Source organism: Bicyclus anynana, chromosome 20, assembly GCF_947172395.1.
Source record: "Bicyclus anynana chromosome 20, ilBicAnyn1.1, whole genome shotgun sequence".
Taxonomy (NCBI): Eukaryota; Metazoa; Arthropoda; class Insecta; order Lepidoptera; family Nymphalidae; genus Bicyclus; species Bicyclus anynana.
In genome coordinates this window covers 6900122-6914033 of record NC_069102.1, presented here as the reverse complement: position 1 = coordinate 6914033, position 13912 = coordinate 6900122, and the positions used below count along the sequence as shown (strand labels likewise).

Here is a 13912-nt window from a genome sequence, read left to right as displayed (position 1 = left end):
CTTCGTCCATTGAAAATTAAGTTTTTCACAAATCCCGTGGGAACCATGAATTTTTCCGGGATGAAAAGTAGCCTATGTGTTAATCCAATCCCAATCCTAATTGGTTTAGTAGTTGAGGCGTTAAAGAGTAACAAACACCCAAACAAACATACATCCATACAAACTTTCGTGTTAATAATAATTATTAGACTTTCTCTTTGACAAAGATCTATGGAATATATCGGCTGCGCCTTATTTTTCAGAAAAGACTTATTATTTCAAAAGGGCAGCCTTTGCGGCTACCTACCACAAAATTTCAGAAATCAGATAATTTTAGTCCCGAAATTACATGAAGGGGAATTGAATTCACGGCATCTGGGTTTCCTAAAGCAAAGTATATTCAACTGTAGCAACCGTATATGTAGATACGTGCATTATTTTATAATTTATTAGAGACCTAAGGGTAAGGTTATTATTGTCTTGTAGTGACAAAAAATAACCTTACCTTAGGTACGATCTTTGTAATCATTACAGCAATAAACTTTATCTTAAACCTTAAAATAAACTTAATTTAATCAATTTAATCAGTAGGTATATAACTACATAATATATTTATATAAATAAAATAGTCTCTATGCACGTTTTATACAATAACCGTGTTTTTTAAGTTTTGTTTTCGCATACACAAGGGGAAATCCTTATGGACACATAGCTGAGTTAGGTACTGCCGGACTTTTACCGACTAAAACTGTCACTCCGTTTTCCGTGTATCCCATCCACACTTTCAGCCTAACACGGGAAACATTGTTGTCTATTACTTGTCTGTCTTTCTCCTTTTCTCTTCTCTTTCCTTTCCTATCATGACTCTATCCAAGAAGTCAGAGATACTCTTTCAATTTCAATTCAATTCGCCGTTTCCACATTTTTAATACGAAGCTTCCTTTCGAAATATTTTATTTCCGTACAAAGTTCTTCGCGTTTTTCACAAGTGTTTATCCTTTAGTTAATTACACGATACCAAAAACAGAAACAAGTTTTTTTTAAATCTTCGTCTATCTGGCCGTCTGTTTGTCTGGGCAAATTTATGGCATGGCAGGATGGGACTTTGAGTGAAAGATAGAGGAGGTTATTGAGCATACAGGCTACTTTTTATCCCAGAAAAGTCCATGTTTCCCATGGGATTTGTAAAAAACTGACGCGCAGACGAAATCGCCGGCGTCCGATGGTTTTCTTAATTTTGAGAAAATTTTCCTTTACTCATCAGTTCAGATATTTCGAGAATGAAAGTTCATTTGTCGTAATCAACTAATTGAATTGTAATTAAGATACTCGGAATCGTACAGTTAGAACATTATGCATTTACGGATATACTTATCACCTGTGCCGGAATTAGAAAAAATATATTAAGACGGCAATTTTGTGTTCGTCCATCAAAACAATTAACGACATCACTGACGAAACACCGCTCCGTGAATAGGTAAGCATTTTGGTAATGACCAAAACTCGTTTTGTCGCGTCCAAAATATCTTGTTTCGTATTAGTATATAAAAAGTAACCTAATCAAGTTGAACTCTCGACTTCGTGGACAACAGTGAACGAATACACTAGTGATTTAAAAAAAATAAGGTTAGTAATTTTCTCAATTCATCTTCTTCAGAAATTCTGCAGTCCTGGTATAATATAATTCTTATAAGTATTACCTCCGATGTACTTTTTCAAAAAACCAACTGTGGTTTGTGTTGCATCATTATTAGGGTTAATTTTAATATGTATTTTGTAGAAGAATAAATAAATAAAATAAAATAATTTAGCTATACACTAATTTTGAAATTTGTGTGAAAAACTCCATTTTTCCAAAAAAAAAAAAAACTACTCGTGTATGCTACACGTGTAGTTTTTTAGTTCAGTTTGTATAGTCATGTAACTTGTTATTTTAATTTGCGAATTATCAGTGGGAATTATATTTTTTTGATTTAAAGTAAAAACTATTTGATGCATAGATTAGTGATAATTTCATGTGCATTAAAAATAAGACGCATAGCAATGATATTGCAAGGCAATCTAATTATGACTATCTGAAATTACTTACTACCCTAAATTCCCATAGAAAATGTTTTCTTTAGTCTGCTTTTTTAAAATGTTTATTTATTAATAATATTTTTACGTTTTCTTATATATTAAGCTAATAAGTTAAAGTAAAAAAAACAAGCTTTTATAGCAAATCGAACTAAAAAAACAAAACACATTTTAAATTCACCTTTTTAACTACAAATATTGTGAAAGTTAGGATAAAAAGTAAATAAAGTGCTAAAAATAAAATTAATTTCATTGTAACATACGTGGGGGCTCCTTCTTCTTCTTTCTTCTGGGCCGTTTCCGCACTTGGCCATGTGATTTGCCGTTGTACGTGAAGGCTCCTATTCCCGCCTATAAATAACAGCTTATGTTCTTCTGTTAATTTCTGATAATGTAGCTTCCTGTTGGTGAAAAAATTTTACAAATCCTACTTATTTATACTCATAGTAGCTTTGAGTTTATGCCTTACATACTAACCTAACTACCATAATACTAACCTTTCCTCTTTAGTCTTTAGACAACTGATCTAGTTTATATATATTATATTATTATAGAAATTTGATATAAAGCACCTCACTTTTTGGGTATTGTTATCGATTTTTTGTGCATTACATTGCGCGTGGCCCGACATGCACTTGGCTGGTTTTTTATTTAATTTCATTTTATGACTGTATTTTTTAACGAATTTTTGAAAATTTTTGAAACAGTTTCCTATAAAGAGGAGGAGCATTTCTTGTTTACTATACGTCTTGTTGCCAGCTCCCTAAATTGTGTATCTTTCTATGGAAACTTAAATGTGTAAATTATTGTTTTTAAGTTAATGCTTTTTGTTTCCTAAATAAATGAAAAAAAAAATACTCGCACTGTAAGAGAATATTGATGATCGAGAGTATTGATTCTTAGCTTCGTTTGATGAGAAAATTGGGATATGGAAATTTGATTGTCAAGTGAGAGTATCGATTACTTACTACAGCTCAGAGCGCTTGCAGACTTCCGTTTTTCTCACACCGGATTCGCGGTGATGTATGGTTATACCATACCACCGTGAACACGCTAAAAAACACGGTCAGATATCAGGTGAAAAAAACGGAAGTCTAGAAGCGTTCAATCTATTCAATATTTATCTTCGATCCAGCTCACATATTGCAACACCATAAAAAAATCTGTTATGATGGAAAGAGTTTCTGGTGTAGAAGTTATTCTAGTTAATTTTATAGTGGATTTTGCAAAATTTTCAATTTTATTTTTGTTTTTCAGTATGAAGGGCGCATTAGTTTGCTTTTTGGCCGTCGTGGCGCTGGCCGCGGCTTCGAAAGACCAATACCCCGACCGGTACGACAACATCGACGTGGACGAAATCATCAACAACGACAGGCTGTTCATAGCATACATCAAGTGCTGTCTTGAGACAGGCAAATGTACGCCGGAAGGCCGCGAATTGAGATGTAAGTCAAAAAATCATTATCAGTTTTTTAATTCACTAAAGCTACTGTTACACATGCTCATTCCAAGCACGAAAGCATGCTACTATTGAGCAGTTGCTACTTATTAGCATGTGTATCGCAACATTGCTAATAATGAGCATGCATACTTCGAGCTTGCTCAAGAATCAACAGTCGTGCGATTTATGAGCATGCTACTTGCTGCGCGAGTGGAAGGGGGCGTACTTTTAGCGCGTCTGAACAGGTTTGCTTATTGGGTATGCTACTCGATCAGCATTGCTATTCTGTATTCTGTTCACCTTCATCTCTCTCTGTGTAACACGATACTATAGAGACAGAGAGCGATAGATTTATTACCGACTTTCAAAAAGGAGGAGGTACTCGTAGACGACATTTCTCAGTTTATTTGATGTTTATTTTACTTAGTTGTTATTAAAGACCAAATTAGTGAATAGGCCAGCAGGCCTCTATTTTATAGGTGAGACAAACCACGCTACTCCATTAAGGATAACAATTATTATACAGGGATGTTCCGTAAATATTACGACATACTATACAGGGTGATAGCTGACATCAAGGCCTATTAAAATAACGAAATATATGCTAGCCTATATTATATTATTATATGTAACTTCATATGATGGTAAGCGTAGTAGGTCGACTCCCCCCCCCACCACCAGGTGGCCTGACAAGCCAAGCGAGTCGCAGAGATTCGCTGGATGCAGGCGGCTGAAGATCGTGATGTTTGGAAGTCCCTACAAAAGGCCTATGTCCATCGGCTGATGATGATGATGATGTACCTAAGAAAGAATGTTTAGAAGTATTTTAAAACTTCTTTTCGTTTCAGCTCACATTAAGGATGCTCTGGAAAACCAATGCAAAAAATGCACAGAAATCCAACGCGGCTGGACGAGGAAGGTGATGAGCCATCTCATCAACAATAAGCCTGAATACTGGAAACAGCTGGTCGACAAATACGATGCACAGCGCAAATTCACGGTCAAATATGAGAAAGAACTAAGAGCTATCAAGGGATAGACATTTAAAACTACACTGTCCTCATTCGCATGAGAGAAAAAGCGATAAAACCCAGCGTTGGCGGGGGTAGTGTATAGTATGAAGATGAATGAGCCTTCATTCGCACAAGCCCTTTTTTGACGGACGTTTAGAATAAATGCATTCCCAAGAATATGTTCAAACGTTATCGTGTGAACATAAACTTGGGAATGCATTTGTTGTATTTGAACGCTTTTTAACTTCGTTAAAAAACTCTCGTGTGACTGAGGGCTAAGATATTCTATTTTTGGAATACGATTTGCTTAAAAAAAACGTGTGCGTCTCTTGTGCGTTAAAAGTGATAACTTAAACTAATCGCTTCAATTTATTGAATCTAATTTATTATATACTATTGGATTTAATTAAGAATTCTCTATTGTCGGAGAGGTGTGAAGAACATTTTGACAGCAGCAACATAGAAACTTTTAAAATAGTCGTAAAATCATCCCGAAGTTGGTTCTATCAAGTGCGAACGTCAGCTGTAATGCTAGCCACTCACCGTTCAATAAGTCATGCAGATCGCGACCGACAAACGATCAGTTTTATCAGATGTCCTGTCGTTAGCACTGCAGGCACATGGACTTATTGGTAGTGGCTAGCATAACACGATAAGTTAGCAAGTTTACCCTCCCATAATGAAGTTATCACTTCAAAAATTGACATTATTATTATATTTTTTTTTTAAATATTCCCGACCCTATCCAATCATTCGGAAAAGAATGGGTTAGGAGTGGGTACGACAATAGTTTGTATGTAAAATAATGGAGGGACAACAAAACAATAATTTTATTATCCTACAGTGGTGCGTAAAAAAAGTTTCCTAGCAACCGCTGTTGATTTTATAATCACACTACAACCAAATCCATATCGTCTTCGAAAAATAGAATATCATCTAGGTACAATATAATATCGTTGAGATCATCATAAAATAGAATTCCTTCATTTTTATGTATAGATTCAATTCCGGTCTTTTTCAAATTACAACAGAACTTTAAATTGTAGAACAATTTAAAATTAACTAATGATATCAATAGGTACTGATTTTCAAAAAATAAATATAATAACCAAGTATTGTATCTATTTATAAAATTAAGTTTTGTATTTCTGAGATTGGTAGTAAATATAAGTTTATAACTTAAACGTAAGGTTAGGTAAATTATATTGAAAAATAAATTATTATTTTCAAATTGTTTTTTTATTTCATAAATCAAGTTTTGAAGATTATGAAGATTGAAAGATTATGAAAAAATAAAATAAAAAAGCATGATTACGTATAATTAAGTATTATTGAGATAAAGCAAAAAAAGATAAGGATGAAATAAGATGGATATACATTATACAGGGTCACTGGACACGTATAGCGACCCCTTACGAACGGAAGCGGTACTTAACGCTAGAACAGATTATATTTTTAACCGACTTCAAAAAGGAGGAGGTTCTCAATTCAGTCGGTATTTTTTTTTTTTTTTTTTTATGTATGTACACCGATTACTCAAAGACGCCTGGACTGATTTCAAAAATTCTTTTTTTGTTTGAAACGGTATAGTCCCCATTTTTATATCGCAAGCTCAGGCTCGATCGTGTATGGAGTACTACTCCCATTTGTGGGATGATTCTGCCAAATACCAGCTGGGTGCTTTGGATTCAGTGGATAAAGGTGAGGCAAAAGAGGCAATATCAAACTCTAAACTCAGCTAAGCGCTTGCTTATACAAAATAAAAATATGAGAACATTTTGTATTGTAGGTATATATTTTCCTTTAAGTTATTATATTACTACTTTAACCGACCTCTATTATCAATTGACATACACTTTAATAGTTCGTAGCATACGCTTCATGCTTGTATGGTTGATTAAACTCACGTAGGTAGACATACTTGTTTAGTAGATTCTAATTTTTTTTTAATTTTTAAATATATATATCGTACATAATCTATATATATGTATAAGTCAATGCCACCTTTGTTGTAACTTTATAACTCAAGAACGCGCTCACCTATCCAAACCAAATGTTTTTAGGCTTTGTTCGGACTATTTAATAGATGATTTGTGCGAAGTTTGCACAAAATCGGTCGAGCGGTTCTTTACACATTTTTTGTAACAAATGAATTCAGGGGTAGGGTAGAGTAGTGGTAGAGTAGGGGTACATTTGAGTGTCCAAGCAACCGGCGGTCACGACTTCAGAGTAAGAACCTCCTCACAATACGCGCCGTCTCAAGAATCACTGCCTTCTGTATCCAACCCTTGATCCAGCAGTTAGAAAGAAAGAAAAATGCGTTTATTTCGAAATTATGCCACAAATCACAATATCTTCAGTACATCAGACCATCACAGACAATACCCAGAGATGTGTGGCATACCCCAGAAAATAGCCCCAACTCAGCATAATGATACGTGACCATTAAAATTAGCACATGTAGCGCTGATTTTAAGCTGGAACCATAGATCGGGTAACGCCAAGCCAAGTTAAGCGAAAGCTTCTTAAGGTGTCGGCCGAAGCTTTTCGCTATAAGACAATTGACTGAAACATCTATCGGAACCTATATATATATATCTAATAGTTGACTCAACATTTCACATGGCGGTAATCTCGTGAGGAAGGTCAAGTATTTAGATACTTTTTCCTTTTCGGCTTTAGTCAGATTATCGTCATGTGGAACAGTAACCAATAATTATTTTACGCCGCGCTGACGGATAGACCAGCACTATATCAGGTTTATTGGCAACATAGATATACCTGTCAGTGACAATCGTTCCCCAAAGAGGTCACCGAATTGCAACCGAGATACAGATGTTATTTGACCTACATCCGACCCAGTAAGGGCTTTGTGAAATCGTCCATGCAACTCCTTACTCCTCCATATTTTTTTTGATTACTATCTCACATGATGGTAAGCGATGATGTTTGCGTGTGTGATGAAAATCCACACCCCTTTCAGTTTCTACACGGCCTAGTACCGGAACGCTAAATCTCTTGGCGGTACGTCTTTGCCGGTAGGGTGGTGGGTCCAGCTGTGAAATATTGAGCTTTTCGTTTGGAGGAGAATTATTTTTAGTTCGCGAAATTTCATATTTAGCGATATTTTAATGTAGGCTTAGCTTGCAAGCACTTGCAAATTTGACGTTTTACTATTTGATACCAGCCTACTACCGGTTCGGGAGGCACGTTTTGCGGATTTTGGAAATCATTACACGAGTAACAAGTTATAATATAAAGGAACCCAATACGAGAAAAAGCTTCATTTTGAAATATTAAGACTCTCTGCTTTTGTTCTTAGTCTCTGTATTTAGTAAACATTTTAATCATATTTTTTCGTTATTTTATAATATAAAAAAATAATGCAACAAGCATCAGGACAACGATAAAAGGTCAGAACCTTGGAACTTGCTGCCTTTATGTAGGCGATTAAGAGAGATAGACCAAGAGCCTGCGATAGTCACACCTCTTTTAATGACTGTTAAAAAAGTAACGGTGTTTTTCAAAGCGTTGCCGTGAAGCTAAATGACTGGTGACTTTTTTTATTCTTTACAAGCCCTTGATTACCATCTCACCTAGGCCTGTGGTACGATTCTCTTCCTACAAACGCTAAAGGATATAATATACCTAAATCATTAAAATAATGATCAATTTAATGATGTCAGCTTATTTTCCCTGTTGACGAAAATTATTTCGGCTAAGATTCTAATGGATTAATCTAGCAGAATAATACATGATTTTAAGCTGGTGTGTAGCTACTGCCGTATCAGCCGTATCCAATGTATTATATTATTTAAGATAATTCATACACCAGTTATGGTAAAATGTATAAAGGCTCAATTCTATAAATGTACCATCACGTTAAACCTATATTTTCATGAACAAAATATCATTCAAACATCATTCATTCATTCAATGATACGGGGCTGCCAGACTACAAGGGTCCCTTACGTGTGAAAGATAAACTAAGTAAAATGTAAATCACAATCTCCTTCGGCTTGAAGAACTTATGAATTCCCGTATATTCATAGATTCTTCAAACAACTTTCTTTTTAAGAAATCTTTACCCTTCATATTGGGCGCCTCCAAGGCATGCTACTCCACTGTTTTTTAGTATATTTTTCATTTCTGTATCGTTCTAAAAGGTGGGCCTAATTTCGGACATCTCCTTTCAGCCTTCATATGATGAGTGAAGTCTGATCATCGCATGTTCTCGGTCCAAGATGTTAGTGTCAACGTCACGGAAAACATTAGGTAAATAAGTACATGTACTTAGTTTTCATATTGTCCTCAATGGATATAACTCATAAGTATAAAAGACTGATGGGTTATGAGAGGTAAGCAGTGATTAAGTACAACTCAGTGGTAGAAGATCTAATAACAGGTACGAAATTACTTAAAAATAAATTTTTCATTTTAATTAAATCCATGCTAATATTAGCCTAATATCAGCCCAGTGGATGTGACCTCTGCCTTCGATTCGAAGGGCGTAGGTTCGAATCCGGCCCAGGGCATACACCTCCAACTTTACAGTTATGTGCATTTTAAGAAATTAAATATCACGGTGTAGGAAAAACATCATGAGGAAATCTGCATACCTGAGATATTTTTTTTAATTCTCTACGTGAACTCTGGCAATCTGCATTTGGCCAGCGTGGTTGACTAAGGTCTAACCCCTCTCATTCTGAGAGGAGATTCGTACTCAACAATGAGCCTATGGGGCTATGAGTTACTGAGATTTTCTTTCATTTAAAAAAAAAACAGTTATTCTCAGCACTTACACATGCAGGGCAATTCCCTAACTTTGTCGCATCTTAGTTGAATATACAAAAATTACCAACTAGATTATTGTTTGTAATTCATAAGTCACGTCACAGGTGATTTCGTATTCACTTTTTATTTATGTTAAACTGGTCAAAATTTAAATTCTATGTTCATGTCACCCGGTGTCTACTGACAACCCTTCGTGGATATCATAGAGTAGGTAGATGGTATTTTCATTTTATTAACGGTTTTACGGAATACGAAAAACGCGGTTGTGATTGATTTGATGTTAATGTTAGGTAGCTAACATACGTCAAACTTTGTGGATTGGCCTACTGGCATCTAATAGTAATCCTACTTCCTACTAATATTATAAACGTGAAAGTTTGTATGGATGTTTGATGTATGTTTGGATGTTTGTTACTTTTTAACGCCGCTACTACTGAAGCGATTTGGCTGAAATTTGGAATGGAAATAGATTTTACTCTGGATTGACACATAGGCTACTTTTTATCCCGAAAAAATCAATGGTTTCCCGAGATTTGCGAAAACTGATGATTTTGATGATATGAATGTTTGTTACTCTTTCGCGCCTCGACTACTGAACCGAACTAGCTGAAATTTGGTATTAAGATATATTATAGCCTGGATTAACACATAGGCTGCTTTTTATCGCGGAAAATCCATGGTTCCCGAGGGATCTGTGAAAAAGTAAATTCCACGCGGACGGTCCGCTAGTGGTTAAATAAACAAACGTTATCTCCCTCAGCCCGCATTGAAGTATTGTGGGTCAAAGATCCATATCCCCTCTCTTCTAAGGAGGGAGGCCTGGCAACAGCCCCATAGTGATGAATTCAATAATATTTTCAGGAAGCTTCCAATATGAAGACCATCGTGTGTTTGTTTGCCTTAGTGGCCGTGTGTCTGGCCAAGCCCGAGCTGTACACCGACCGGTATGATAATATCGATCTGGACGAGATCCTGAGCAACCGTCGTCTACTTGTGCCGTACATCAAATGTATACTGGACCAGGGGAAATGTTCTCCGGAAGGCAAGGAACTGAAACGTAAGTATAAATAATGCATGTATCTGCAAAATAAAATGGTTTTTTTTTTTTTATTCTTTACAAGTTAGCCCTTGACTACAATCTCACCTGATGGTAAGTAATGATGCAGTCTAAGATGGAAGCGGGCTAACTTGTTAGGAGGAGGATGAAAATCCACACCCCTTTCGGCTTCTACACGGCATCGTACCGGAACGCTAAATCGCTTGGCGGTACGTCTTTGCCGGTAGGGTGGTAACTAGCCACGGCCGAAGCCTCCTACCAGCCAGACCTGGACAAATTAAGAAAATCTTAATCTGCCCAGCCGGGGATCGAACCCAGGACCTCCGTCTTGTAAATCCACCGCGCATACCACTGCGCCACGGAGGCCGTCATATCAATTGATTGATTGATTGATTGAAGTATGTTTACAAGTAGGTGAAGACTAAAGTAAAGACTTCAAGTTGTGTAACTGTTGTATAAACGTAGGCTTTTGACGGCCTCCGTGGCGCAGTGCTGGTTTTTGCAACGCGGCACGATCCAAACTGCACCGCTTCGCAGTTTGGATCGTGCGCGTATTGGTTCGAAACTAGTCGGGCATACTCCGTGTTTCATAATGAATGAAGCGTGAAATAGGGGTTGAAAGCCTGCATTCATTTCCAAGCGGGCAAAGTCGCGGACGTCCACTAGTAATACTATATGTATCTTTTTGCACTAGTAGGCGCCAGCAACTGCGTCTGCTAAAAAGTTAGAGTCCAGAGAATCGTACTGTTTTTCGGGATAAAAAGTATCCTAATTCCACCTGAAGTCGTGCCAAATATTATTCGAAATTATTCAGTACTTTTAGCGTTATACAACAAAAAAAATAATTATGGCTTCACTATCGATTAATCAATATTTTTCAAAATAACTTCAATAAACTGAATTGGACCTCTAAAGATTTAGTAAGAGAACAATTTTTTCTGACCGAGAGGTCAAGGAATTCGATCCTGTAGTCTTCAAAATTTACAATCTTCTGTAATGGTCACACATGAGTCAAATTACATAAATTATAGAGTAGATACCTAGTTACGGCTAAGTAGTTATTATAAAGATTTAATAGTTAGTTACAAGAATAACAACACCTTTCTGAATGTTACTTGGAAATATGTAATTTACTATACAATACCTAGTACATATTTATCTAGATGTATACTCCATGTATACCATTGCCTCATTGGGCTAGTGGTTAGTTTATATGGTAATTTCGTGATCAAAAGCCTAATTTCTCATATTATGACGAGTAAAATATAAATAAAAAACTAAAAAACACTTAGCAAACCCTTTCATTTAATCAAGACACAATTCAAGACACAAGACAGGGGATACGGAGCTTATGGGATTATATTATCCTACTGAGAAATCGGTGATCATTTAAATAAATATTTAAATAAAAAAAATATTTGTTATATTGGAAAGTCCATTAAAACTAAAGGTAGGTAGGAAGGTACTCGCATATTATATCATCACGCTACGGCTAATATAAGCGGAACACCAACGAAAAATGGAACAAAAACAGGAAAAAATACTTTTTGAGAGCTTCCGTTGCGTTAAAATTACACAAAATCAGGTATTTCGATATTCATGTTCACTTTTGTCGATATATTCCACGGACAAGGTCGCAGGGATCGTATAGTAAGTAAGTATACATTACAATAACACACATGTTTTAATTTCAGTGCACATAGTAGATGCTCTCGAGAACAACTGCGATAATTGCACGGAAGCGCAGAAGAAAGGCACCAAAAAAGTGATCGGACATCTCATCAACAAGGAGAAGGACTTCTGGGCACAGCTATGCGCCAAGTACGATCCGGAAAACAAATATGCTGCGAAATACGAGAAGGAACTTAAAGAAGTAGCTGCTTAGAACATTGTCACTTCTACTCCGAGATCACGACTTTACATCAATTCGCCTAATCGATTGTAGTCAAATAAAAAAAAAAACTAGGATAACCATAAAGAAACATTAAAAAAATGTTAATTTGATTAAAAATATTCGATATTAGGAAGATAATAAGTTCGGGTCCCTCGATAATTTCAGACAATAAAAGGTTTCTATTCCGGTATTTCGCCAACCTTGTTTTTGTTATAATAATTTATAAATTAATGAACGTACCTATCTTATTTTAAACTCGTATCATTGTTAAATTTTTAAACAATTATTATGTATTTTATAATTAATCAAAGTTAAATTATTATTATGAAAATATCATACTAATCCAAATAAAGACATTTTGTTACTTTTATTTGTTTGTTTTAAACACTATTGAATAATGATGGAATTTTACAAATATTGCAACAACTAGGTAATTTCAATATAAAACCTAAATAAGCCAAAGGCTCCTTTAAACAGTAACTTTTTAGATGAATCTCACAGTTTTCAAAATTCCCAGAAAACCACGTTTTTTATTACAAAAATTAAATTAAATTAAAGGAAGTAAGTTTATAATTACTATTTAATACAAACTTACTTCAACAAAAAAAAATAGTAAGAAGGTATATGTATGTACCTACCCTTAACAGAGCAGAGTGCCTTGAACTAGAGTTTAAGTTTATAATATACAAGTTCATAACGACTAATGAGTTTTAAAGGTAGGAATTGCATTTTTGCAATTATACATTGCATGTCCAACGTATGTCACTTAAGAGTTTTGACCGCTCTTCAACCATCAAAGGTTATTTCAGAGCAAGCGTTGTACGAGAAACCTTTCATAGTCAAGTCTCAGCAAAGTTTAATAAAATAAAAAAAAATACCGGTCTAGTAATGCATCAAGTTTGCATTTTCGTGACATTAATAGGCTACTCGCCTGCTGTGCAAAATTAAGAAGATTTTTTGCATATAGGCATCGGCATATATCGGCAGTTTAGATGCCTAGAAACTCTAATCAAATTTTTATTTGTGAAAATAATCTCGTAATTTTAATATTTTTATAAAACAAAATTGTATTTTTATCACGTCACCGCAAACGCCAATTATAAACTGTGACGTCATTCGCTACAAGGCAAGGCAAGGCAGGTTTGTGATTGGCGCTTGCGGTGACGTGATATATCACATCACTGCAAACGCCAATCACGCTGTTATCTCTATGAATGACGTCACTTGCTAATGTATTGTGTTTCGGCGGTAAAAATTTTACGTAGATATTTTTTCATTTATATTAAATTTTTTACTGGTTATTATTGACGGGACTAAATAAAATATAGCTTATTATATTTCCATAATTCAGTTTAAACACTGTTTACAAAAGAGGCAAGTAGCCTTGTTCGCTTATAGGTATTTGTCTCCCTCTTGATAAGAGGACGATATATATATATATAGCTTAGACCCCATATTTTACTAACGGTCACTTTGTGACAGCATAACGTGGTTATTAACCACTTAATTATACATAGTAGGTAATTACAGGTTGAGATTTTACTGAAAATTTCTTAGAAGAAAGAAAAGCTTAGACCCGGTTCCAACTTCAGAAAAGTGTCTGGTAGCTTATATATAGATCTTTTGTCTGTCATTTATATATTTATAATAAATCTGTG

The 13912-nt window shown here is 35.3% G+C and overlaps 1 protein-coding gene across 1 annotated transcript; it reads left to right on the top strand.

Moving 5' to 3' along the window:
- Positions 1–1462: 1462 nt before the first annotated feature.
- Positions 1463–12291, top strand: LOC112049010 (uncharacterized). Its single transcript, XM_024086733.2, has 5 exons — positions 1463–1605; positions 3313–3500; positions 4345–4532; positions 10165–10360; positions 12055–12291. Exons 2-5 carry the CDS (start codon positions 3314–3316, stop codon positions 12243–12245), a joined length of 762 nt encoding a protein of 253 aa, XP_023942501.2. The 5' UTR covers positions 1463–1605; position 3313; the 3' UTR covers positions 12246–12291.
- Positions 12292–13912: the final 1621 nt, after the last annotated feature.